Here is a 26,974-nt window from a genome sequence, read left to right on the forward strand (position 1 = left end):
CACCGTGTATGTACACCCGTGTACGTTCGAGTCGTACCCCCACCCCTGTACGTGTCGTACCCCCGTGTATGTACACCCCTGTACGTTCGAGTCATACCCCCACCCCTGTACGTGTCGTACCCCTGTGTATGTACACCCCTGTACGTTCGAGTCGTACCCCCACCCCTGTACGTGTCGTACCCCCGTGTATGTACACCCCTGTACGTTCGAGTCGTTCCCCCACCCCTGTACGTGTCGTACCACCGTGTATGTACACCCGTGTACGTTCGAGTCGTACCCCCACCCCTGTACGTGTCGTACCCCCGTGTACCTACACCCGTGTACGTCAGAGTCGTACCCCCACCCCTGTACATGTCGTACCCCCGGGTATGTACACCCTTGTACATTCGAGTCATACCCCCACCCCTGTACGTGTTGTACCACCGTGTATGTACACCCCTGTACGTTCGAGTCGTACCCCCACCCCTGTATGTGTCGTACCACCGTGTATGTACACCCGTGTACGTTCGAGTCGTACCCCCACCCCTGTACGTGTCGTTCCCCCGTGTACCTACACCCGTGTACGTCAGAGTCGTACCCCCACCCCTGTACGTGTCGTACCCCCGTGTATGTACACCCCTGTACGTTCGAGTCCTACCCCCACCCCTGTACGTGTCGTACCACCGTGTATGTACACCCCTGTACGTTCGAGTCCTACCCCCACCCGCGTATGCATGGAGTGTACCCACACCACAACATCCTAAGGACGGAGCGCACCCCAGGCCCCAACATCACAACCGATAGTACGACTCGTACCAAGCCACACACAAGGACAGCACTGTACAACAAAAAGGCCCATGTACACACCGTATACATGCCAAAAAACGCACGTACACAACCTGGACAAACCAAAACGACACAATAATACACCATTCGAATGGCACAAAGCAACAAAACATGTCCAACAACTACCAAAACAACACATTCACTGACCTGCAATAGCCATAAACAAACAGAGGCCCAAAACACCACCACTCCTTATAACCCACCCACCCAAAGTTCAAACACAGCCACACCCACCAATGGACCAATAAAAAGGGCCCACACACACAAACCATGAGCCTTTGCAACAGACTCACTGCTGCCAGACCCCACAGACAACCTACAGCACCAAACTAGAAGCTACACCACACCTTACACTTGCACACCTTCACACAACCACCTTCTCAAACACACCCTCATCACATTCACACACACACCTGCACAACCACACCCACACACCCACAACCATCCCCACCCCCCCCACCATCCACACCCACACCCCTCATCATGCCCACTAACAAGAATCCAAAGTTCAGTAACCGAGAGTTGGAGGTCCTTGTCGATGAAATCCTCAGAGTCGAGCCACAGCTCCTTGGAACCTTGGTCAGACAGACCAGCATGTCAGAAAAAACAGCCATGTGGCAGACCATCGTCGATGCTGTGAATGCTGTTGCGTCCACCAGAAGGACCAGGCATGAATGCCAAGCCAGGTGGTACGATCTGCGGAGGAGGGTCCGAGCCAAGATGCTGGATGAACACAACCAGGCCAATGCCACTGGAGGAGGGCCGTCCCGCAGACCCGTACACTACCAGCCCTGGGAGGAGAGGGTGATGGCCATACAGCCGGTGGAGGCAGTCGAAGGATTAGGAGGACTCCGAGACCCGGGTGAGTACACAAACAACGCACCTCACATGGGGGAACGTCATCCACCCAAAATCACTAACAGGCACGCAACCACCCCAAGCTATCGCATGACTCGATGGTGTTCAACGACCTGCAGCACCTGCGTCAGGTACAACGGGGCCAACCACCACCCCCACTCCTGCCACATCCCAGGAGACACCCAGGATCCCTGCCCCACCACCACAAAGCAGCCAGGCTGGCCAGGAGGGACACGGTGTCCTCCTGATCCCTCCCTGTGGGTGGTGATGTTCTCCGCCTTCTGGCACAGGGAGGGTTGCCCATGTTGTCGGCCATCCGACGGAGTGTATCGTGAATTCCCGTGTACGCCGTCACGAGCTCAGCCTGTCCGTCCTCCATCCTCCTTTGGTGTTGCAGTAGACAGGCATGTAGCTCCGCATGTTGCTGGGCCTGCTGGGTCTTGATCCCCTCCAGGACGGACACAATCTGGGCCAGGCCCGTGGTGTCCTGCCGGTATGTGTCCAGGATGTTTCGGACATGGGAAAATACCGGGTCCCCAGCCAACTGGTCAGGCTGGCGCCTCCGCCGTCCTCCACTCCCACCACCCCTGCCCACTTGCACCTGGCCTGCCCTTGTGGGCACATCGGGTCTCCGGGACCCCTGAGGGGTGTCATTGGCGTTGTCGCCTGCCTCCTCCTGGGTGCCCGGGACACCGTGTCCCTCCTGGCCAGCCTGGCTGCTTTGTGGTGGTGGGGCAGGGATCCTGGGTGTCTCCTGGGATGTGGCAGGAGTGGGGGTGGTGGTTGGCCCCGTTGTACCTGACGCAGGTGCTGCAGGTCGTTGAACACCAGAGGGGCCAGGTTGGTCGGGGTCGGGTTGGTCCACAGAGTGGTGAGAGTCGTCGCTGCCGGTGGGATTGGCCTCCCGCAGAGCTGGGTCCTGTGAGTCTTCCCCCCCAGTGTTGGGGGGTGAACCACGAGGTTGACCTGTGTGTGAGAGAGACAATGTTAATTTAGGTCCATGCTACATCCATGTTTCATCAGTTTCAAAGTTGGAACATTTCCTCTGGGAATTTGGTTCTGTCTGGCATTCCACTCACAGTGCACTTGTGATTGGGTGTGTCCCTTGGGCACAGGTTTGGCGCCTTTAACTATGTGTGGCACAGAATACTTGCTGCGTCAAGTGTGACTGCAGTCAGCAGTGGAGTGGGCAGGTGTGGCGAGCCGTGCATTGGCGCCTTCCGTGTTGCACTGTACGTGGGCACCTGAAGTAGTTACACACACTTCAATGATGCAGGTAGCTGTCGTTGTGCTCGTGCACAGGTTGGGACATGGCCCTGTGTTCAGCCATGGAGGAGAGGGGGGGTGCTGGCACTGGCCACCCTTGTCTACATGCACGCAGTCCACCTGCTGACGAGCAGACATTCCCACACACCAAAGGACTGATTTGCTCTCCCTCCCTCTCTGTCCCCCTCTCCCTCCCTCTCTGTCCCCCTCTCCCCCCTCTCTATCCCCCTCTCCCTCCCTCTCTGTCCCCCTCTCCCTCCCTCTCTGTCACCCTCTCCCTCCCTCTGTGTGTCAGCCTCCTCCCTCTGTCCGTCTCCCTGTGTCTCCCTCCCTCTCTGTCCCCCTCTCCCTCCCTCTCTGTCCCCCTCTCCCTCCCTCTCTGTCCCCCTCTCCCTCCCTCTCTGCCCCCCTCTCCCTCCCTCTGTGTGTCAGCCTCCTTTCTCTGTCCGTCTTCCTGTGTCTCCCTCCCTCTCTGTCCCCCTCTCTGTCCCCCTCTCCCTCCCTCTCTGTCCCCCTCTCCCTCCCTCCGTGTGTCAGCCTCCTCCCTCTGTCCGTCTTCCTGTGTCTCCCTCCCTCTCTGTCCCCCTCTCCCTCCCTCTCTGTCCCCCTCTCCCTCCCTCCGTGTGTCGGCCTCCTCCCTCTGTCCGTCTTCCTGTGTCTCCCTCCCTCTCTGTCCCCCTCTCCCTCCCTCTCTGTCCCCCTCTCCCTCCCTCTGTGTGTCACCCTCTGTCACCTCAGCCCAGCTTCCTGGGCACAGCGGGCGCGCCGATTGTGCGCCGAAGGCGCGCCAAAGGTAAGCCCGTCTGCGCCCGTCCGCGACCGGATCGCGACCAGCGCCAGGACCCCTGGCCCCCGAAGAGCCCGACCGACCCGCCTGACGTACTCCGCCGCCACCCTCATCGCACTCAACACCGGCCGACTCCCAGAATGCCATCAAGCCACACCACGACACACCCACGGACCTTTCAGCTGCCACGCCTGCAAGTTCTCCTGCATCCGGACCAGCCCCGCACCAGCACCCGACAAGTCGAACTCCAGCAGCACCCACCTCAAGTGCATCCTGCTCAACACCCGCTCCGTCCACAGACACGCCATCGAACTCTGGAACCTCCTAGACGCCACAGCCCCTGACGTTGCCTTCCTCACGGAGACCTGGATGAACGCCTCTTCAGCTCCCGACATCGCCATCGCCATCCCAGAGGGCTACAAGATCATCCGGAGGGACCGCAACGCCAACCAGATGGGAGGAGGCATCGCCATCATCCACAGGAACACCATCCGTCTCACGACCAGCACCGACAACACCCTGACCAGCGCCGAACACCTGCACTTCCAGATCCACACCAACCCGAACACCACCCTCAGAGGCACCCTGATCTACCGACCCCCTGGACCACGCACGCAATTCAGCGAGGACATCGCCGACTTCGTCAGCCCGCATGCCCTCCCCTCCGCCGACTACATCCTCCTGGGGGACCTGAACTTCCACCTGGAGAACAACAACGACCACAACACCAGCACCCTGCTCGACAACCTCGCCAACCTGGGACTCAAGCAACTGGTGTCCACCCCCACCCACCTCGCCGGACACACACTCGACGCCGTCTTCTCATCCAGCACAGACATCAACTTCAGCCACGCCACAGAGCTTCAATGGACGGACCACAGCTGCGTCCACTTCACCTTCAAGAGAACGACGACCCACCAACACCAGCAACACACCGCCCGCAGAAGCTGGAACAAGATCACAGCAGACCAGCTCGCCACCTCCCTGAGCCAACACCCTCCTGCCAGCTCAGCGAACCCCAGCCAGGCCGCCGACAACCTCACGAAGTGGATCACCACCTGCGCGGACGAGCTCGCCCCGCTGAGGACCCCGCCCAGCAGACCCGCCAGCAAGAAGGCCCCATGGTTCACCGACGAACTCAAGAGCTCCAAGAAGAACTGCCGAGCCCTCGAGAAAGTCTGGAAAAAGGACCCGACACCGGACAACAGGTCCTCCTACAAACTGGCCACCCGGAAACACCACCAGCTGATCCGCGCCGCCAAGAGAACAGCATTCAAGGACCGGTTGGACAACAACGCACACAACAGCAAGGAACTCTTCAACATCGTGAAAGAGCTTTCCAACCCCAGCGCAGGAAACAACGACATCACCCCATCGCAAGACCTCTGCAACTCCCTCGCCTCATACTTCCACAACAAGATCACGGACATACACAGCAGTTTCAACAACCAACCAACGCACACCACGACCGACCTGCCACCCCCCCCCACCACCACCCTCCACGCCTGGACCCCGATCAGCACAGAAGACACCATCCGCACGATGAACTCCATCCACTCCGGTTCACCAACCGACCCCTGCCCTCACCACGTCTTCAACAAGGCCGACGCTGTCATCGCACCCCACCTGCGAGACATCATCAACACATCCTTCGACACCGCCATCTTCCCCGAAAGCTGGAAACACGCCGAACTCAGCGCTCTACTCAAGAAACCAACAGCGGACCCCACCGACCTCAAGAATTACCGCCCCATCTCGCTTCTACCGTTTCCAGCCAAAGTCATCGAGAAGACCGTCAACAAGCAGATGGCCGCCTTCCTCGAGACGAACGGATCCCTCGACCCCTCACAGTCCGGCTTCCGAGCCAAACACAGCACCGAGACCGCCCTCATCGCCGCCACCGATGACATCCGAGCCCTGATGGACAAGGGAGAAACAGCGGCCCTCATCCTCCTAGACCTCTCCGCGGCATTCGACACGGTCTGCCACCGCACCCTAACACGGCGCCTCAGCAACATCGGTATCCAGGACAAGGCGCTGGAATGGATCATCTCCTTCCTCGACGGAAGAACACAGCGAGTCCGCCTACCACCGTACAAGTCAGAGGCCTCCGAAGTCATCTGCGGCGTCCCCCAAGGATCATCACTGAGCCCCACCCTCTTCAACGTCTACATGAGCCCCCTCGCGGCCATCGTACGCAAACACCACCTCAGCATCATCTCCTACGCCGACGACACCCAGCTGATCCTCTCCCTGACCAACAACCCCGCCGCCGCCAGAGCCAACCTGCACGAAGGGATGAAAGAGGTAGCCGAGTGGATGACGACCAGCCGCCTGAAACTGAACTCGGACAAGACGGAGGTCCTCATCCTGGGCTCTTCACCCTCCGCCTGGGACGACTCCTGGTGGCCTCCCGCCCTGGGCACCGCGCCCAAACCGACAGACCATGCACGAAACCTGGGCTTCATCCTGGACTCCTCCCTCTCCATGACCAGGCAAGTCAACAGCGTCTCCTCGGCGTGCTTCAACATCCTACGCATGCTACGAAAGATCTTTTGGTGGATCCCCTCAGAGACCAGGAAGACCGTCACCCAGGCCCTCGTCACCAGCCGACTGGACTACGGCAACGCCCTCTACGCCGGGACCACCGCCAAGCTCCAGAAGAGACTCCAGCGGATCCAAAACGCCTCAGCCAGACTCATCCTCGACATCCCACGATCCAGCCACATCTCCGGTCATCTGAGAGACCTTCACTGGCTCCCCATCAACAAGAGAATCACCTTCCGCCTCCTCACCCACGCACACAAAGCCCTACACGACCAAGGCCCGAGCTACCTCAACAGCCGAGTCAACTTCTACGCTCCCAAACGCCACCTCCGATCAGCCAACCACGCCCTCGCCGCCGTCCCCCGCATCCGAAGAGCGACTACAGGAGGAAGGTCCTTCTCCTACCTGGCCGCCAAGACCTGGAACTCCCTCCCGTCCGACCTGCGCCTGACCCAAGACCACCTCTCCTTCAGGAAGAAGCTGAAGACCTGGCTGTTCGAGCAGTAGCGGCACCCCCCCTCCCCAGCGCCTTGAGACCCTACGGGTATGTAGCGCGCTTTATAAGTGTCACTGATTGATTGATTGATTGAGGAGGAGGAAACATCCGATGGAGCATCCCAGACGTCGTCACGGCCTGCTTCTGAGGATCCCCGCAGGAGGCCGGGTCATCCACGGATACAACCGTGAGGGTCGGCGCTACATCACCATCTCCCAGGACACCTGGCCTGGCACCTGGCCCACTGGAGCAACAGCATCACAGCATCAAAAGACATTCTCTGCCACATGGCCTTGCTGGTCACCGTCTGACCAATGTTGACAAAGATTGTGGCATGGACTTTGAGGATTTCCAATGGCAAGGACACCAACTCCCCTACTGAACTTTGGATTCCAAACACCCGGAAAGCCCCTCATGTCATAACCCCCGCCCCCCCCCCACCCCTAAAATAAAAAGTCGCACCATGATGAGAAGATGCCTGCTGGTTGCATTATTACCTTACATGTGTCTTGTAAAGTCTAACCATGCCTGAGTTCTCTTTTGACTTCAACCATCCACACCCTGGGGCATGAGACTGGCACAGGACACACGGGTCGCAGTGTATTAGGCAAGACAGACATGGAGCACCATACACACCCGTGATGGGCCCAACCAGCTGAGGGGGTGGCCGCACAACCGTGCTGACAGACATCTTGAGTACAGCAACAGTCATGCGCAGAGGTCAGGGATCATGTCCAGTGTCCTGGGGGGCACCCAGGTATGTGTATACAGGTGGCAGAACCATGTCCTGCAAGCTTGCGTCCGGTGGATGCACATAATGGGGGCCTGGCCAACGTTGGATGCATGGGGATGGCACATGTCACAATACCCACACAGTCATGGACATCATGCACAATACACAGTCTAATCCCACACAAACAGCTTGCATCTTGCCACTCGACACATAGACACATAGCCACTATCAGGGAAAACCATGCCAGACATGCAGAATGCACCGTGGCAACACACCAGCATTGACAGAGAAGAGGCACCTTGGAGGCATAGGGACACCTTTATTAGTCATGTTCTCGGGATTGCAGAGGCAACTTGAAGTACACATGAACACTTCATGTGGAGTAACATGTGGGTCCAACACTGCCACCCCCCTTCTGCAGCACAAATGCGTGATAGCCATGGAACTGGCACACAAGCGTCGGCTAACACCTAAACACCCACAGCTGCTCACGGAGAGCCTGCCATACACTATTGATCAGCTGATGTGGAAGTCCCACAGCATGTCAACCCTATGCAAACCGTATGTGTCCGAGGGCAGTGTTACACACATTGATGCCATCATCACAATCCACTATCCCATCACTGATGACTGTCAACAAGTCTGACCATCTATTCAGGTGTACCCAGCTGCATGTCATGTGCACCATGGTGATGCGACATGTCTGCAGAGGAACCAAACATCGACAGGGGCAGTGTGCATACATCGTGAACAACTGCCACACCCAATACACCCCTGATGCATCCCTTACCCTAAGGAGACTTCCAAACTTGTCCGTGCGTGTAACGCTGAGTCAGCACACGATGACGTGTCCATAAGGAATAGCAGTGCCACAACAATGCAAGCAGCAGACGGCATGCGCAAGTACCTGGGGAAGAGAGACACACAAGCAGTCAGACACAAGAAGCACAGCCACTTGCATGTGCATTTACTCGACACATGTATGGATGACAACATGCTAGGTCACAATTATGACTGGGGAAATACAACCATCACTGGCACCATCACTCCAGTGACACACCCACACACACCTCTGACTCACGTGCCATACATGCAGGTGGAGACACACATCACAACACATGCCACACGGGGACCAATGCGTGCACACTCAGACACTGGTACTCCCCACTAAGCAAAGAAGTCGCGTATGAGCCGAGTCCGGATGTCCTCTTGCGGCTCCACATCCTCCACATCACTAGCCCCATTGCCAAGCCCTTCGTCCTCCACGGGTGGATGGTCCTCGTCATCTTGATCCAGGATGAGTGGCACAGCTTTCTCAACTGCCATGTTGTGCAGCATGCAGCAGACCATGAAGATCTTGCAGACCTTCGCCGGGGCATATGGGAGTGCGCCGCCGGTCTTGTGTAGGCACCTGAATCGGCTCTTCAGCAGGCCAAACGTCCTCTCTATCACTCGCCTTGTCCGGCCATGGGCGGTGTTGTAGCGGAGCTGTGCCGGCGTGCTGGGGTTGCGGAGAGGTGTGATCAGCCATGGCATGTTGGGATAGCCAGCGTCCCCTACATGGGAAGCACATGGACATCGTTAGAACAGGAGAAGCGGTCGTGCTGGAAGTCTACGCAAAATACAGGACAGACAGACTGTACCCACCAACAACACATGCTCGTTCGTTGCGCAGCTGCGTCATCATTTCAGGCATCCTGCTACGCCTCATGATGTAGGCATCGTGTGCTGATCCTGGAAAACGAGCACAGACATGTGAAATCACCATGTTGGACAGACACACCACAAGGGCATTGATGGAGTGGTAGTGTTTGTGATTCCTGTACGCTACCTCCCGTGCGTGTGGTGGTACCAAAGCTACATGTGTCCCATCTATGGACCCAATGACATGGGGCATCCCTCCCAGGGCATAGAATCCACGCTTGACCACAGTCAACATTTCAGGGGTTGGGAAATGGATAAACTCATCAAGGTGAATCAACATGGCCTCTAAGAAATCATGCAGCACACGGCAGAACATGCTCTGGGACATGCCACCAACATGAGCTATGGTATTTTGAAAGGTACCCGTGGCTAGAAAATGTAGGGCTGCCATTACCTTCAGCTTGGGTGTCAGTGCTGTAGGATACCTTTGCAGCGGTTGCAGGTGTGGTGCCAGTCTCGCCGTCAAATCCAGAATCAACCGTTGGGGGAAGCGGTAGCACCGGATACAATCATTCTCCCGCATGGCAGCCAAGTCTGGAATTGCTCAGGGAAGAGGCGGCGCTCTGCAGGAAATAGGAAATGACAAGGAAAGGAGGAGTCAGTGCACCACAACAACAAATAATTTGTCCTGAGCATATGTTCATCTGTTTATACACATATGCTACATACGGAGTGAGGTATGTGCCACATGCCCTGGACACGTATGGCTGGCAGGTGACACTCCTCCCAAGACCCAGCGACAGACGCAGATTGAGAACCTCCGCATGCCATGGCATGGGATTAGCTGTGTCCCAGTGCAAGTGAACAGCCAGACGCAAGACAGGAGTGACATACACCCACACATCAGCAGAAGTATGATGTTGATTGCAGAGACTGGTAGCGGAACACTAGAGCCACAGGTCACATGACATTACACTAGGACAGCCCACACACCTTGCCATGAAGGTGAACATGTGATGACTCACCACACATTCATAGAGAGGATGCAGACATGTCCTTGTTACGCTAATCCGTGTCCCATGCATACATACACACCTCACATCCGAGACCACATGTGGCCTGGTGTGCGTAACAGTGTGCCATGGCCATCTACACACAGACACATGTTGGTTGCTGCAACGGCTGCAGCTTTCGAGGGAGCTCAAACATCTACCTAATGTGAACCCCCCACACATACATGACATAGTCACATCGTGCACCGTGGGTAGTGACATGTCAGGTGTGGTAACCCCTGTACCGGGCCTCAGGGGACACTTCCGTGAGTTGGTGTCCGTGCCATGCCAGTGACGCTCATGCCAAGTGTGCAGTATGACATGCACACATGTCAAAGGAGTCAAGGGCATGCCTGGCACACATTGCACTGTCACACATTACATATGTACACATCTCATCATACATCTGGTGCCTTCTCCACTCAGGAGGATTGTGCCACATCACACCCTTTCACACCTGTGCCCCACACATGTAGTACTGGCCAGACAATGCCTTGATGTCCATCCATGGACAAGTATATCAGCCCTATCCCTTCCTGTGTGCTGCCTGTCACCACTGTGATGTGTGAAAAACAACGTACTACTGCTAAGAGGGCCTGTGTACCTTCCCGTATCACTATGGGAGTGCTGCCGTATGTGTACCCATCGTGATGGTGAGCGTACAGGCGTGTGTACGGTCCGTACCACTACGAGTACGCATACGCGAGGACACCCATAGTGGTACGGCTCGTACACACGCCTGTACGGTCCCCATCACTATGGGTGTCCTCGCGTATGCGTACTCGTAGTGGTACGGACCGTACACACGCCTGTACGCTCACTATCACTACGAGTACGCATACGCGAGGACACCCATAGTGATGGTGAGCGTACAGGCGTGTGTACGGTCCGTACCACTATGGGTGTCCTCGCGTATGCGTACTCGTAGTGGTACGGCTCGTACACACGCCTGTACGCTCACCATCACTATGGGTGTCCTCGCGTATGCGTACTCATAGTGATAGTGAGCGTACAGGCGTGTGTACGGTCCGTACCACTACGAGTACGCATACGCGAGGACACCCATAGTGATGGGGACCGTACAGGCGTGTGTACGAGCCGTACCACTACGAGTACGCATACGCGAGGACACCCATAGTGGTACGGACCGAACACACGCCTGTACGCTCACCATCACTATGGGTGTTCTCGCGTATGCATACTCGTAGTGGTACGGCTCGTACACATGCCTGTACGGTCCCCATCACTATGGGTGTCCTCGCGTATGCGTACTCGTAGTGGTACGGACCGTACACACGCCTGTACGCTCACTATCACTACGAGTACGCATACGCGAGGACACCCATAGTGATGGTGAGCGTACAGGCGTGTGTACGGTCCGTACCACTATGGGTGTCCTCGCGTATGCGTACTCGTAGTGGTACGGCTCGTACACACGCCTGTACGCTCACCATCACTATGGGTGTCCTCGCGTATGTGTACTCGTAGTGATAGTGAGTGTACAGGCGTGTGTACGGTCCGTACCACTACGAGTACGCATACGCGAGGACACCCATAGTGATGGGGACCGTACATCATCACTATGGGTGTTCTCGCGTATGCGTACTCGTAGTGGTACGGCTCGTACACACGCCTGTACAGTCCCCATCACTATGGGTGTCCTCGCGTATGCGTACTCGTAGTGGTACGGACAGTACACACGCCTGTACGCTCACTATCACTACGAGTACGCATACGCGAGGACACCCATAGTGATGGTGAGCGTACAGGCGTGTGTACGAGCCGTACCACTACGAGTACGCATACGCGAGTACACCCATAGTGGTACGGACCGTACACACGCCTGTACGCTCACCATCACTATGGGTGTCCTCGCGTATGCGTACTCGTAGTGATAGTGAGCGTACAGGCGTGTGTACGGTCCGTTGCTATGCATTTGGGGTGCCCTAGGGCCCCGGAACGCACCGTACCTGTGTGTGAAGCTCCAAATTACATAGGGGACACATGGGGGACAAGTATTAAGGCCTACATGCATGCTGGTTGTCATGGAGACCAAGTTTTAAGTTTGAATTTGTTCTGGAAGGTGCACAGCAGAAGTCAGTTGGAATGAATCTACATTGTTGCAATGTGTTTGTGGGGTTGACATCATGCTGACGAAAAAGACAGAATAAGAACCCACTGACTGCTAGGTTTGAAGGGATTGGAGGAAACATAGGATGCAAATGTGAGTGACCAATCACTCTGCACTCCTGTGAATTAAATGGGCCAGCAAGGCAAATATAAGGCAGCCAGATCCCATGAGGGAGCACTTGCCTGCACATCTCTGTATTCCACGACCCAGCTGCTGCTACTGATTCCCTGGAACCATGTCAAGGGCTGTGGAGAGGTCACAGCCATTCACCCTGGAGGAGAACATGGCTTTGGTGGATGTGATCCTCCCACAGTACCCCATGCTGTATGGGCGACCAGGTTATCAGGTGAGTGCAGTGTCCACTGGCACAGACTGTGCCCCTTTTTCGTGACTGTGACTTCTGGCATTGTGTCCAGGTGTGACCCACATGCTATGTACTGTAGGGGGGGTCCCAGGGGTGGGAATGCCTGATGTCTCCCAGCAGAGCCCAGAGACAGGAGGGGTGTGTGCAGAATCCTCCCAGCAGTGCCCAGAGACAGGAGGGGTGGGTGCAGAGTCCTCCCAGCAGTGCCCAGAGACAGGAGGGGTGGGTGCCTATCACTCCCAGCAGTGCCCAGAGACAGGAGGGGTGGGTGCAGAGTCCTCCCAGCAGTGCCCAGACAGAGGAGGGGTGGGTGCCTCTCACTCCCAGCAGTGCCCAGAGACAGGAGGGGTGTGTGCAGAGTCCTCCCAGCAGTGCCCAGAGACAGGAGGGGTGGGTGTGATGCACAGTGTGAGACTTGATAATTGATTGTGTGTTTGCCCTCATTCCACCTGTGTACTTTCACTGGCACGTACTGCTTTTGCCCTTCCCCAGAGGAGTATGTCCCTATGGCAAAGGTGCAATGCGTTGGCTGCATGGCATGCCTTGTTGTAACCAGCTAATTTGTTCCCATATGTGTCTCTGTGACATGTTGCAGGTGTATTGATGTAGTGTCACTTGTTCATCCTCACAGGTAGGCGCCACTGCCAAGGAGCAGATCTGGCTGACCGCCGTCAGTGCCGTGAGGGGTGCGGATGGTCGGAGGCGGAGCCTGTCCCAGGTGAGGAAACGCTGGCAGGATATCCGGTGCTGGACGCGGAGGATCGCATGGGTCCTGCTGGGGGACTCACCTGAGAGCCGTAAGAACCGCGGGCGCTGCCGTCTCACCCACATCCACAAGCGTGTGCTGGCGGTGGTCTTTCCCGACTTGGACAGGCGCCTACAGGAGATGCAGCAGCAGCAAGGGGGTAGGTACATGTGTGTTTGTTGTGTTTCACCTGCATTTGTACGTGCACTGTTCCATGGGTACACTGCCAGGGTTTTCTGGTGCTGTGCGGATCCTGTTACCCACAGTGTTGCTGTGCTCTCCTGCCTCCCTTCCCCTCCTTGCAATGTGTTCCCTGGTCTGTGTGTAGTCACTCGGTCACAAGGTTATGTAGCCTGCCACCTTCTCAAAGTGTACTATGCCTGCAGCATCATGTGTGGGGGTGGTGTGTTACAGGTATTGGGACCTTGCCTGGGCCTGTCCCGTTCTGGACGTGTGGGTTCCATGTCAGTTGGCAGTAATGCTGAGTCCAGACATGGGAGTTAATCTCTCAAGTGCGAGGCCTTCCAGCACGCATGTCCTATGTGGTGGCCTGTGACATGATGTGCATGAGTGTGCTGTACGCATAGTGCAGGGATGTTAGCGTGTGTTGCAGTCATTCCCATTCAGGAGCATGGAGTTGTGTGGCCACTACTGTCCCCAGGGGCATATTTTCCTAGGTCTCATGTGTGTAATCCGAAAATGTCGACAATCTCTGTGTCTACAGCATAGGTTGTGCTCTGTGCCATTGTCCCCTGGCACCATGTATATTGACGTGAACTGTAGTACAGGTGTCCACTGTCCAGCCTGACCTGATTTTCCCAGGACATACTCACGGTGGCCATTGCCTGTGTGTCTTGTTACAATCATGTCATGATGCCCATTTGTACATGATTATTTGGACAGGCGCACCTTGGGTATTTTGTGTGCAATATAGACTTTTCGCATCCAATGTGTATTTCACCCAGACTAAGGGATGTATGTGCTTCCTGTGTCTCCATAGATTTGTCTCATGTAGGGGGTGGGTGGTGCGGGCATGGCCTTCATGTCACAACCTGATATCTCCTTGCTAGGACTGGCCAGTGTGTGATGTTTGCCTGGACATACACTCAAGGTGCAGTGTGCCAGTCAGGGTGGGCATGTTATCAGTATTACCTATGCTGAATGTGCCTCTAGTACCTGCCTATGATCCCTGCTCATCCCTATTTCCTGCCACGCTGTGTGGTGCAGATGCAGTGCTGGATTGTCCCCAGGGCCTTGCTCCTCAGTCAAAATTCCATGTCATCTCATTTGCTATTGTGTCATGCTCTCCATAGTTTTTCGGTGGCATGGTGGGTCAAACAACTGTGTCTTGCAGGGCCTACATATGTACCTTGTTTAGTAGTTGTTACTCTTCCTTCGTTTCAGGCTATGCACTGTAACCTAAGTAGATTGGACTCATGTGACATATGTATACAGGTGTATGATTAATTTCTGTCTCTTCACCCTGCCCACAGCATCGTCGGGGGACACGGAGGGAGACATGGACACAGACGGCGCAGAGGGACCGAGCACCAGTGCCAGCGGTGAAATGGCGGCTGGCACATCGAGTGGGCCTGAGGCGGAGGAGAGTGAACCCGGGGACCTGTCGACTGGCACAACTGAGTATGAAGCTGACGGGTCCGAGGATGATCTCTCCGAGTGGGCTGTGGCTGCACCACCATCTGACAGCAGCCCTACATCTCGCCCCGCCCCCTCCATTGGCATCAGCCGCCTCCCACGTGCTCGTGTCCCTTCCCAGCATCCCCAGTCACCACATGTCTGCTTCCTGCCAGGCACCGCAGCCCCTGCCCCTGTCTCCACTGCTGCCGCCAATGCCGAGTCTGTGGACATCCAGCGGCAGTTGCAGGTTGGTCAGACTGCGATCCTTAATGTCCTCCATGCCCACAGCCAGGTCCTCAACAACATGGAGGCATACTTGGAGTGCATTCATTCATCGCAGGCTGACCAACGCAACTTGCTGAGGTCCATAGACTCCACACTGACTGCAGCAGTGGGTCTCCTGCAGCGCTACGTCCCACCCACTACCCCTGCCCCTTCAACACTTCCCACTCCCATACCTGTCCCACATACACCCAGACGTCAGCATGCACACACCACAACAGACACAGGCACCACACCAGCAGGGAAGGTCCGCCGCACACCTCCTGACACGCACACACAGGGTATAGTAGGCACACCCACTGGGTCTGGGAGCAAACGTGTGACACGCAGCCAGAGTGGGAGTCCGCATTCCACCCAATCCACTCCCTCCAAATCCCCTCCCCTCAGCTCTCCTGGCCACATCGCCCCACATTGACACCACCCCGCAAGCGGTCAAGGAAGTCCACGGTTAGGGTGCTTGAGTCCCCCCCCTGTCCACACCCACCCCCAGTGGCGCTGCGACCCATCCCTCTGACCCCCCCCCCCCTCCTTGGGGCCTGTGGTTCCTTCGGGTGCAGGGGAGTCCCTGGAGGACCTTGCCACGGTGTGCAGCGCGCTCCTGGAATCCACCTTTGGCCCTGCCCCACGCCCTGTGGTGGAGTCCTCCATCCCTGCACCCAATTCGCCTACCCTTTGCCCTCCTGTCCCTGCGGTGCCTGTTCCTTCCCCCCCACATGATGCCCTCACCCCTGTGGAAGACGACGACTTGTAACTGTGCAGGCAAGCTAGGGGACACGCATCCCACTGTGTCCCCCATCCAGCTGTGACTTCTGGACTGCCCTATGGGCTTTTTTACTTTTGAACTTTCTGAGAACAAACAATTTAAGATAATGCTGATTAAAGCCATTTTTGTTTCCTTTGAACACTACTGCTTTACTGATATTGCTGTTGGTGGGGCTGCTACATGAATATGGGTGGTGATCATGTGTTGGGTGTGTGGGAAATGTAGTAGTGTGCTGGTCATAGTGGGGACCCTGGTATCTGTGTGCCATCACACAGTGTTAGCTAGGTCTCTCAGTCCATGTACGCAGTTGCTGCATGGTGGAATTGTACCAGGGTGTATTTCTTCCTCTGTGTACCCTGACATCTTCCCTGCAGGGTGTCCCCAATATGTGGTGCTGAGCTGTGTCTACATCAGCTGGGTGTGTGACGGACTCCTTCAACTTTGCACATGCATGCTGAGCGATGTCTCCACCTGCATCATTCGTGGCATCCTTGGTAGTCATAGTACTTGTGTGTGTGGACTATTGACATGACTTCATGTGTACATGTTTTCTTTTCTGCGCTATGCATGCGTATACTCCCAGCCTCGCACACATGTGGTACATGTACTGCAGGGTCTTTGTGCACCTGACTGATATTTGTGGGCATGGTATCTGTGGCTACTCCACCCTTTGCGTTTCATGGGCACTGCTGGGAGTGATAGGCACCACCCCTCCTGTCTCTGGGCACTGCTGTGAGGACTCTGCACACACCCCTCCTGACTCTGGGCACTGCTGGGAGTGATAGGCACCCACCCCTCCTGTATCTGGGCACTGCTGTGAGGACTCTGCACACACCCCTCCTGTCTCTGGGCACTGCTGGGAGGACTCTGCACACACCCCTCCTGACTCTGGGCACTGCTGGGAGTGATAGGCACCCACCCCTCCTGTCTCTGGGCACTGCTGTGAGGACTCTGCACACACCCCTCCTGACTCTGGGCACTGCTGGGAGTGATAGGCACACACCCCTCCTGTCTCTGGGCACTGCTGGGAGTGATAGGCACCCACCCCTCCTGTCTCTGGGCACTGCTGTGAGGACTCTGCACACACCCCTCCTGACTCTGGGCACTGCTGGGAGTGATAGGCACCCACCCCTCCTGTCTCTGGGCACTGCTGTGAGGACTCTGCACCCACCCCTCCTGTCTCTGGGCACTGCTGGGAGGACTCTGCACACACCCCTCCTGACTCTGGGCACTGCTGGGAGTGATAGGCACCCACCCCTCCTGTCTCTGGGCACTGCTGTGAGGACTCTGCACACACCCCTCCTGTCTCTGGGCACTGCTGGGAGTGATAGGCACCCACCCCTCCTGTCTCTGGGCACTGCTGGGAGTGATAGGCACCCACCCCTCCTGTCTCTGGGCACTGCTGGGAGGACTCTGCACACACCCCTCCTATTTAACAATCTGTACGCTTAGTACATACACGTGTGTGGGTTCGCTCCATGGGGGTAGGGTTCGTACTTACACTGTTGGGGTGGGAGTCGGCTCCATACGTACGCGGGTGGGGTACGGGTCGTACTTACACTGTTGGGGTGGGGGTACGCTCCATACGTATGCGGGTGGGGTACGGGTCGTACTTACACTGTTGGGGTGGGAGTACGCTCCTTGCATATGCGGGTGGGGGTATGTGTCGTACTTACACTGTTGGCATGGGGTGTACGCTCCATGCATACACAGGTGGGGGTACGTGTCGTACTCACACTGTTGGGGTTGGGGGTACGCTCCATGCATACGCGGGTGGAGGTACGTGTTGTACTTACACTGTTGGCATGGGGGGTACGCTCCATGCACACACGGGTGGGGGTACGTGTCGTACTTACCCTGTTGGCATGGGGGGTACGCTCCATGCATACGCGGGTGGGGGTACTTGTCGTACTTACACTGTTGACATGGGGGTACGCTCCATGCATACGCGGGTGGAGGTACGTGTCGTACTTACACTGTTGGCATTGGGGTACGCTCCATGCATACGCGGGTGGGGGTACGTGTCGTACTTACACTGTTGGGGTTGGGGGTACGCTCCATGCATACGGGGTGGGGGTACGGTCCGTACATATCCCTCCCCACGCTATGTGATGCTTGTGCGGCCCGTACCCAGGCCTTTGCCACGTGGGTACGTGCCGTCCAGCCATTGTTGGGGTGACGTAGGTGTGGGCGTGGTACGACTCGTACCCACGCTCTTAAGGCGTGGGTATGGGACGTACCTGTCTGGTTGTGTTGCCGGTTCGCGTCGTCATGAACTTCTGTTGTGGCGGTCGCTGGCTTAGCTGGACACGCCCCCACCCCCTCGTAGTGACCAGGGCCTGAGGGTCAGGTATGTCCAGGGCATGTGTGCTGTGTGACTATGGTGGGGGTTTTGTGGCCTGCCCCTGGTCCTGCCCCCCCCTTTCCCCCCTCCGTTTGTTGTTCTGACCTTCTGCGGCGTCTGCGTCGTAACCTGTAGAGGAGGTGGACTGCTATGAGGGCCGGGATGACACGTAGGTTCGGGTCCATGTCTGTCCGTCGCGTACGGGTACTCCTTGTTCGCGTCGTCCTGTCTGTCCGTCGCGTACTGGTACTCCTTGTTCGCGTCGTCCTGATTTCCCGGCAGTTTTTGGCAGCCGGAAAATATTCACCGTGCGGGATGACATCGGTGCGAATCGTAATTCCTGGTTCGTGAATGGCAGGCTGCGCGCGTCCCGACGTCAGCTCCGCGCATTCCCGGATCGCATTTGTATGTTTATTTTCGTCGGTCGGGGTTTTGTACGATTCGTACGGAAATGGTGTTTCCGTGCGAATCGTAATTCCATGTTGGTAGATTTTGACGACCGGGTACGCGTCGGACGGAGAATATGCTCCGTCCGACGGTTCGTACCCGGTTTTTACCGGATCGTAATTGGCACCTAAGTCTGTTTTATTTCACCACACCTTTTTAAAAAAACGGTCCTGAGGAAAGCCAGAACACTCTAAGGCACTGGCTGAAACATGTCGACCATCTGAAGGACGCAGGGGGCAGTAACTCGCCACCCTCACGCGTCCTGTAGCCTTACTTTTAACCGCTGGTGACGGCCCAGTTATTAACATTTAATTTACCCTCGGGTACTGGGACCACCACCAAGCCGTTTTAAATCACAACTCACCCAACCTCACTGCACTCTCAGCAATATACCAGCTCCGCTGTAATCAGGTGTCGTAGCACACCCGGGACATACTAGGTGTCACTGGGTGGGCCCGATGATGAAGCATGCCACCAACTAGGTTGGTGGGTGAGGGCTTCATGAATACACCAACAAGGTGCCCGTGACAGAACTAATTTGAGTACTGTAACACTTTGGTCAACTTAAGCTAGTCCTCTTTGTTTAATCACATATAAACCCTCGGGGACTTGGACTAGCTAACTAGTCCTCTCTCTCCCTCTTGTTACACGCACTAAGTATAAATATTTCACCACAGAACACCTCTTCAATACCCTTCTGAACTTGTGGAAGACTTCAGAAGGACTTCCTGGACCCCTAGAGGACTGCCCTGCTGCTTGAGGCCTGCCTTGGTTCCCAGAGGTGTGCCCTGCTGCTACAAGAGGACTGCCCTGCTGCTTGAGGAATGCCTTGCTCCCCAGAGAATTTCCCTGCTGCTAGAGGCCTGCCTTGATGCTTAAAGGAGAATGGGGCCATCTCCGTGAACACAGGACCACCAGACATAAGTCCAATGGATAGTTGGCTGGCATTCTGTGTGAGCTACAGAGTCATAACAAGCTCCAGAGACCTTGACCTCTGCACCTCATCTTTGCTGGAGTGAGTCTTAACGCCCTCCCCACCAAATAGTGCCTCTCAGGTCCGGCACCCTTGGAAGTGATGTTAGAGGTATAGCTCCTGCCTAGCCCTAAAACGTGGGACTTCGAAAAGCTTCACCAAAAATACCAAAAGAACTGACAGAAGAGAAGGAGCTACCTGACAGTCAATACGCCCAAGGTCCATTGCCAGTTGGTCTGACTTTGCAGTAGATCCTGCTACGTTATTCTACAGAGTAGCAAATCCTGTTAATCAGGAACTCTCAGTGACCGTGTCTGGCCTCATGGAGCCCTCTTCTGCTACAGCTTGTAGCTCTGTCCTGCTGGAGATTTTTGTCTTTCAAAAAAGTTGCCTTAGTCCGAAGGAAAAAATCTTTTACCGGATTCGATGGGGACCAGCTCCTTACCTATGACAAAAAAATCCTCAGCCTGGAAATCAGTCTTCTTCTGCTCAGAGCTTATTCCAGCCATTGTTAATTACTTCTCCGAGACTTGGTTCAGCGTTTCCCGGCAAAGACGACTCCTCTTTGGATGCAACCTGCTGTCTTGTCCCGCTGAATTCTTCAAAATGTAATCTCGGTCTGAAGGTCAGCTGAGACCAGGCCAACTCCACCTACTGTATGTGGCTTGTGCTCCATCGTGATCAACCTTAACTTTTGACTTTGTCCCAGTCTCACGCAACCAGATACGCGCGGTTTGCATTTTGGTCTTTAAGGTGCTAGTTTTCACTGAAAACTTAAAAAGAATCTGGTTGGACTGATAGGATTTAATTTGTTTTGTTTTTATTTTATTTTGTAAAATCTATCTTATTTTTCAAAATTGGGTTGTGCATTCACTTTATTACTGTTAGCTGCATAAATTACTTTACACAGTGACTAAGTTAAGCCTGAAAGACTTTTGCGCCAAGCTACCAGATGGCTAAGCACAGGTTAATTCAATGACTTTTGTGGTTCACGTTGACAAGGATTGGGGTTGTTGCCTGAGTAACATTTATTTTCCCTCAACCAATAACCCTATTAATTACAGTATCATGACTCTGTATTTAAAAAATACATTCTTCTGCTGCTTCTGAAGAATCAGGGCAATCACCTGTCCATATTCTTACACTAAAATATGTTCTTCAATACAGCTTGAATACATGCTTCTTCACTAGTGTTAGATATTTGGTTTCTGGTTGGCAGAGATATGCACCCTGTCCAAGCAGGAACCACTCTCCCAGCCAGGGTAAGTGTAGTACACACTAAAAGTTTACCTGTGCTCACCCTCTGGTAGCCTGGCACAGAGTAGTACGGCTAAACTAAAGAGGTAATGAGTAAAGTATTTGTGTGTACACATCATACACACAACACACACACACACACAAATACAGTAAAAACACCACAAAAGTACTCCGCACATCTTTAGACAACTAGCCAATATGTATCTGAGCAAGACCAAAACAACAAAAATACAACATTCACAAGTTAATATATGAATTTTTCAACATTAACACAACATGCAGTGCTTAGAAGGCAACAACTCCAACTGGGGCTATCTGGTCATGCTTGACTTAGGCAAATCGAAAAGTTCTGTCTAACTGTGATGGAGCATGGGCTGGAGACAGGAGTCAGGCAGAACCGTTGACAATACCTTGGATTCCTCGATGCTCGCGGACGAAGCGGTGTGCAACGGAGAGGATGAATTGGGGGTGCAGGTGATGTGTCGGTTCCTGGAGGCACTGCAAGCTGGTTAAGGTGCTGGTGCTCGGGAACGATGTGTTGCACAAAGGAGGAGATGCATCAGTTGAGGTTGCGAGGCTTTGGTTTCCAAAGACGGTGAAGCGTCAGTGATGTGTCAATGTGAAGAGCAGGGTGCATCAATTTTGAGGTGTTGTAGTAAAACTGCTGGGGTGAGCGTGATGCGTCAGTCGAACCCCAAGCAGGGCCGGGCATGCATTGGAGTCTGGGCGGTTCACCACAGATGTCAGTGATGCAGTGTCCGAGACTCATGCAGCAGCAGTTCTTCAGAGGTCCTGTGGCAAAGTTGGGGCTTCGTTGAAAGTTGACTTTGCTGTGTCATGCACTTGGTGAGCAGTGTCCACTGCTTCCGTGCAGGCAGCTGCATCAGTTTGGCAGGGATGCTCAGGCTCCAAAATGATGCTTTGGAGTCAGCAGGGCCCATAGCAGAGGAGCCCAGGAATGGCCATACACATGGGGAGAGCGGGTCCCGGCCCAGCCATAATTGGCTCTGGCCCCCCAACTGACCAGACCTTTCAGTTTCTGTTATTTATTTAAAATATGGTTAAGCTTGACATTTGAGACAGTGCACGTGATCTGCGCCGTAAACCCTGCCTGCATTACCAATACTGAAACTGAAAGAACCGTAGCTGTCTCCAGAGTAAGGGAGTGAGGAAGCGAGACAGACAGAAGAAAGGGGGCTGGGCTGAGGCTGTTGTGCACACCCGGGTGCAATGAATGATACTAATATGACTTATGAATCATCAGAACTGTCTCTCCTGGAGCCTGACTACCGTCAGGGAGGGCACTGCATGCAGGCAGCAGGATGACATGCAGCGTGAACACACTGCTTCTGGGGCTCTCCTATCTGTCTAGCAAAGACCGTGATGGTAGGTGTGTCAATGATGTTTTAAAGCATGGTCAAAATGGGCAATTGCCCAAAGCCGACACTGGGGGCCACCTGATATGTGATCTGGACAGTCCCACGGCATCAAGTAACAGCTGTGTTTTTTTTATAGCACATCTAAAACAAAACAAATAAAAGCAAATTCTGTCACTTATCTTCCGTTTTAAAAGCAACTGTAAGAATTGACTTGTTTAAGTTATGCTGCATATGTGCACTTTGCTTCCTAAAGGTGCAAGCCATGTGCACATTGCATTTCGGTCTGTAGACAGGCTCATAAAAGAGCCAGAACTACAGGACAATGACGGAAGAACAGTGCACATATACACATGCTGTGTGAAACCCTCTCTCACTCTGCTGATATCTCATCAATGGTATACTTCAACCAACGCTGCCATTAAACAGACAGGCAGGCATCTTTGACAACAGTAGCAGCAGGATCCCAGTCAGGTTGATGGGTTGGGATCTGGGCCTCAGTTCAATATATTATACCAGTTGAGCAAGAGCCATGCCTGGCATCTTTTAATTTTACATCCCTATCCTGCACAGAACATCCGTACACCTATCTCTAGAGACTCCAGATATAGACAATTACACACAAAAAAAATGGACAACCATGCCCACAGACATAAAGACACATGTATAGACAGAACCACAATCATAAAGGTATCTGTGCACACAGACCAACATGCAGTATACATAGTCACAAATACCACCCATGCAGGCAGACTAACATATACAGGCCCTATGCACACCTGCCAACAGTCTCATCTATGTGTGCCCATGTGGCGGTATGCAGGCGGCTTCTGGTAGCACTTACTTCTGGAGCTGTAAGTGGTATTTACAAACCTTCAATAGTCATTGTTTCAAGAGGATGGACCAGTTGTTTAGAAAGAATGCCATACTGGTAAAGGGTGGTGTTGGTTTAAAGTTAGAGGTCCCTCTGTCTATGGATTTAGATTTGACAAACACCTCAAGCTAAAATCTCATCTCTGTTAAAATCTAAATAAATGTAATGGATGTGGGGATGCAGTCTTTTCTGTCAATGAGAAAAGGTTAATATGCTTTCTGCTGATCAACAAATATACAGATAATCTTGCATACATGCATGCAGACACACAGGCACAATGTGCACATACCAACACCCATGCATGCTATTTTGTTCTGTAGAAGGCTCTGATATCACCATGTGCTTATCTACCAATGGACATCAAGCATGTGCACATCAGTCTGTACTCACTTCTCGACATCATACTATGTCCTCCAATATATACCAGTCTGTGCCCCTCATTGCCAATCACCCTGTCCTGCCAGATGCACAATATTCTATGCTCCCAATGTACGTGGGCTTGCACTTCCCTGAACTGATGCACATTATCCTACACTTCCATCCTGCAGAATACCAGGTAGTCCCTTGCTGCATATCATCTTTGAGACTTTTTTTGCACAGCACACTAGGCTCCCCTGATGCCCATAGCTTTTGCCCCTTACTCTAAGGTGCACTCATGTTCTTCCATATCATTATGTGAAAAATTGCACTAGTTCAGATCTTTCTTGGCTTTATGGTGCTTGATACAGGGCTGTTTTAAGGCATGGGTAAATTGGGTGATTGCCCAGGACCTCCAGCATCCAAAAGGCCCCCTGCTAAAGTGATCAAGATAGCCAGAAGAACATATTTTGTTTTTTGTTTGATGGGCATGCACACTTCAGAAAATCATTTTTATTGCATATGCTGGAGCGGGTAGTACAAAATTGTGTATACCCCCCCCATTCTGCATGTTTATATTAATCTGAATATTCAACTAATAGTAATCTTATTAATTGGTTTGCAGTGAAAGATTTATCAATCATATTAACAAAAGAATTACATGTGGGAATTGCACTTTGCATGGCTAAACTAATTGTAGACTAACACATGCACGCATACTGATAATAGAAAATTAGAATATTGCATGATACATGTTGCTTTTGTGATGTGATTGTAAATTGTGCTTTATTAAGTGATAAACGCTTTGGATGTTGCTTTCTGCTAGATAATTAGGGGGTATTAGCGAGGGATTAACATATTATTAGCCATTTCCATGTTTTAATTACGTTTTTGTGTTTGTTGTTGCCCATTTCGGCCTAGTCAAAATGGCTGAACGAGACGTTGAACGTGACTGCTCCTGACAACACGAGGTTCTGGTTGAAGTGCGCATGCGTCACCGCCAGCAACAGTGGCCTAGTCCTGACCCCAGGAGACGATGCCCTAGTCAAGGTTGCTCCTGGAACTTTGCCAACGACAAGACAATGAACTGTTTTAAAATCGGAACCAGCAAGTGCGATGACTTCATTTTGCAGACTTTGTGAGAACTTTACCGCTCGACCCCAAGACGACCAATCAGAACTTTCTAAAACCCCAATCTTGATACTTTTTGACATTATTTTCATTATAAAAGTAGGTAGGGAATTGAACTAAAAAACTCTACTTCTTTGACGAACTCGATTTCCTGACGTTATGCTGACGGAGAGGACGGTGACACTGCTGGACAGCTGTTATCCTGAATCTTTGAGAGACTGAATTGCGGCCTGACTTTGATGAAATTAAAAGGTTTTTCCATGACTTGACTGACTTAGATGACGACTTTTAGCCAGATTAGGTCAATTTGATGTTCTGCGGTTCTAATGATGATTTCTAACAACTTGCAATTTTCTTAGATAAATGATATTTGATTAATTGACTAATGTGTGGTGTCGATTATTTGAAGAAGAAAATCTAGATTAATGAGTAAAGTATAGATAAATGATTGTGTTCACTAAAACCATATTTAACAACTAAATGATTCATCACCTAATGAGGGGAATATCTCAGGGTTGGAGTCAACGCATTTAGGGTTAGGTAAAGATATTCCTTTCATGTCAGCGTTTGGAAGCTTATTCCTCTAGGGAAGCAGATCAACAAAGTGTGAGTGTTGGTGTTATGGGCCCCACCAATGAATGTATTCGAGTGAATTTACTATTGAGGTATTTGGTCTGTGTCGAAGGGGGAATTTGATGTTCCACGCTGCAACAGTTTTTCTGGTAGCAGTATGATGGTTTTTATTGTTTTGGTTTGGTGATTATTGCTTGTAAATAGCTTATTGATTATTGGTTATTGATATTGGTTTATGTACTAACACTCTATGTGAGTCGTGCTGAGTTATATGTTGTTTGCACGGCTTCTGGGATGTAGGAAGTCGGAAGTTTGTGACGGTTCTGTAGTAGAGCAGAGGTAAGCGCTGCTCTCGGGAAAGATGGAATTGTTGTTGCCCTGTAGGTACATAGGGAGAAACGTGTAACGATTAAAGTTGCATGACGCATTGTCTGGGTTTGATTCGGTGACATCATCATGTGTTGCCATTAGAGACATTTTTTGTGTGAGAGAAGTGTGTATGATAGCGAAGGTTACCTGTGAAATTTTGGTCTTAGGTACCAGGAGTCCAAATGGCATTCCGATAACGCTTATCACTGGAAAGGTAACAGGTGTTCTCTGAGCTTGTTAGAAGGACAAAGTAGAGGGAAGCACTGCTTTGTTAACGTATGTTATAATTCTGTAGTAGGACAGACTGTTCGCTGTTCTCGGGAAAGACAGGATTCTGTGTGAATGTACTACATTTTCTAGTGTGAAAGTGAGTGAATGTAAAGGCATTCGGGTTAATTGTGAAACTCTAGTTTTATTTCTCAGGAACATTGGGTCTCCAACTATGTGTCTTAATTCTGGAGAAACGGTTAACTAATGCTTGTTAGAAGGGTAAAGTAGAGGGATGTGCTACTTTATCAACGGAAGTAACGATTCTGTAGTAGGGCAGAGCTAAGCGCTGTTCTCGGGAAAGACGGAATTCTCGTGAGAAAGGTCCATTGCTATTCCTTGGTTAGCGAAGCGGACAATGGGGGTGTTTTTATGTTGTTATTAACAGAATTGTAAAATTTGAGACAAAAACTTACCGAGCGGATTTTGTGAAGGAGGGGTAGACAGGAGCAGGAGCTGCCACAGCGGCTGCTGACGTCAGAACGACCGCGCTGGGATTTGACAGTCGGTCAGAAACGTAAAACACTCTGGATTGGTGCGTTAGTGTGCGCCACGCTAGGAGTGGAGAAATACAGGGTGACGTAGACGCTCCATATTGCTGCGTTAGTGTGAGTCGTGCTGGGATTGGAAAATTGTGAAAGTGACGTAGACACTCCGGATTGGTGCGTTAGTGTGAGTCGCGCTACGATTGGACAGAATAGAGGTACAGTTGTAAGGAGAGACTAGTGATACACGAAAGACAGGAAAATGTATTACAATCCACCAGAAAAGTAGAAAAAGTCTTGGGTTGGTAGAATTAAAAAGTGGTTTAAGAAGGACAAACCGATTGTAACTAGGGAAGGACAGTTACTTCCTCCACCGAAAACCCCTGCATC

General features: G+C 53.0%; 1 protein-coding gene across 2 annotated transcripts in view; it reads left to right on the plus strand.

Moving 5' to 3' along the window:
* The window catches only part of LOC146785418 (uncharacterized), a 75,021-nt gene extending 58,805 nt beyond the window's left edge, over positions 1-16,216 (plus strand). For both annotated transcript variants that reach the window (XR_014970396.1, XM_085633221.1), the window contains 2 exons: positions 13,335-13,608; positions 14,942-16,216. Coding sequence is in view for 1 of the 2 variants with exons in the window: in XM_085633221.1 (XP_085489347.1) it covers positions 13,335-13,608; positions 14,942-15,783 (1,116 nt within the window). In the remaining variant the exon portion in view is untranslated. The remainder of the gene's footprint in view (positions 1-13,334; positions 13,609-14,941) is intronic.
* The last annotated feature ends 10,758 nt before the right edge of the window (positions 16,217-26,974 follow it).

This window comes from Triturus cristatus, chromosome 11, assembly GCF_964204655.1.
Source record: "Triturus cristatus chromosome 11, aTriCri1.1, whole genome shotgun sequence".
In the NCBI taxonomy this organism is placed as follows: Eukaryota; Metazoa; Chordata; class Amphibia; order Caudata; family Salamandridae; genus Triturus; species Triturus cristatus.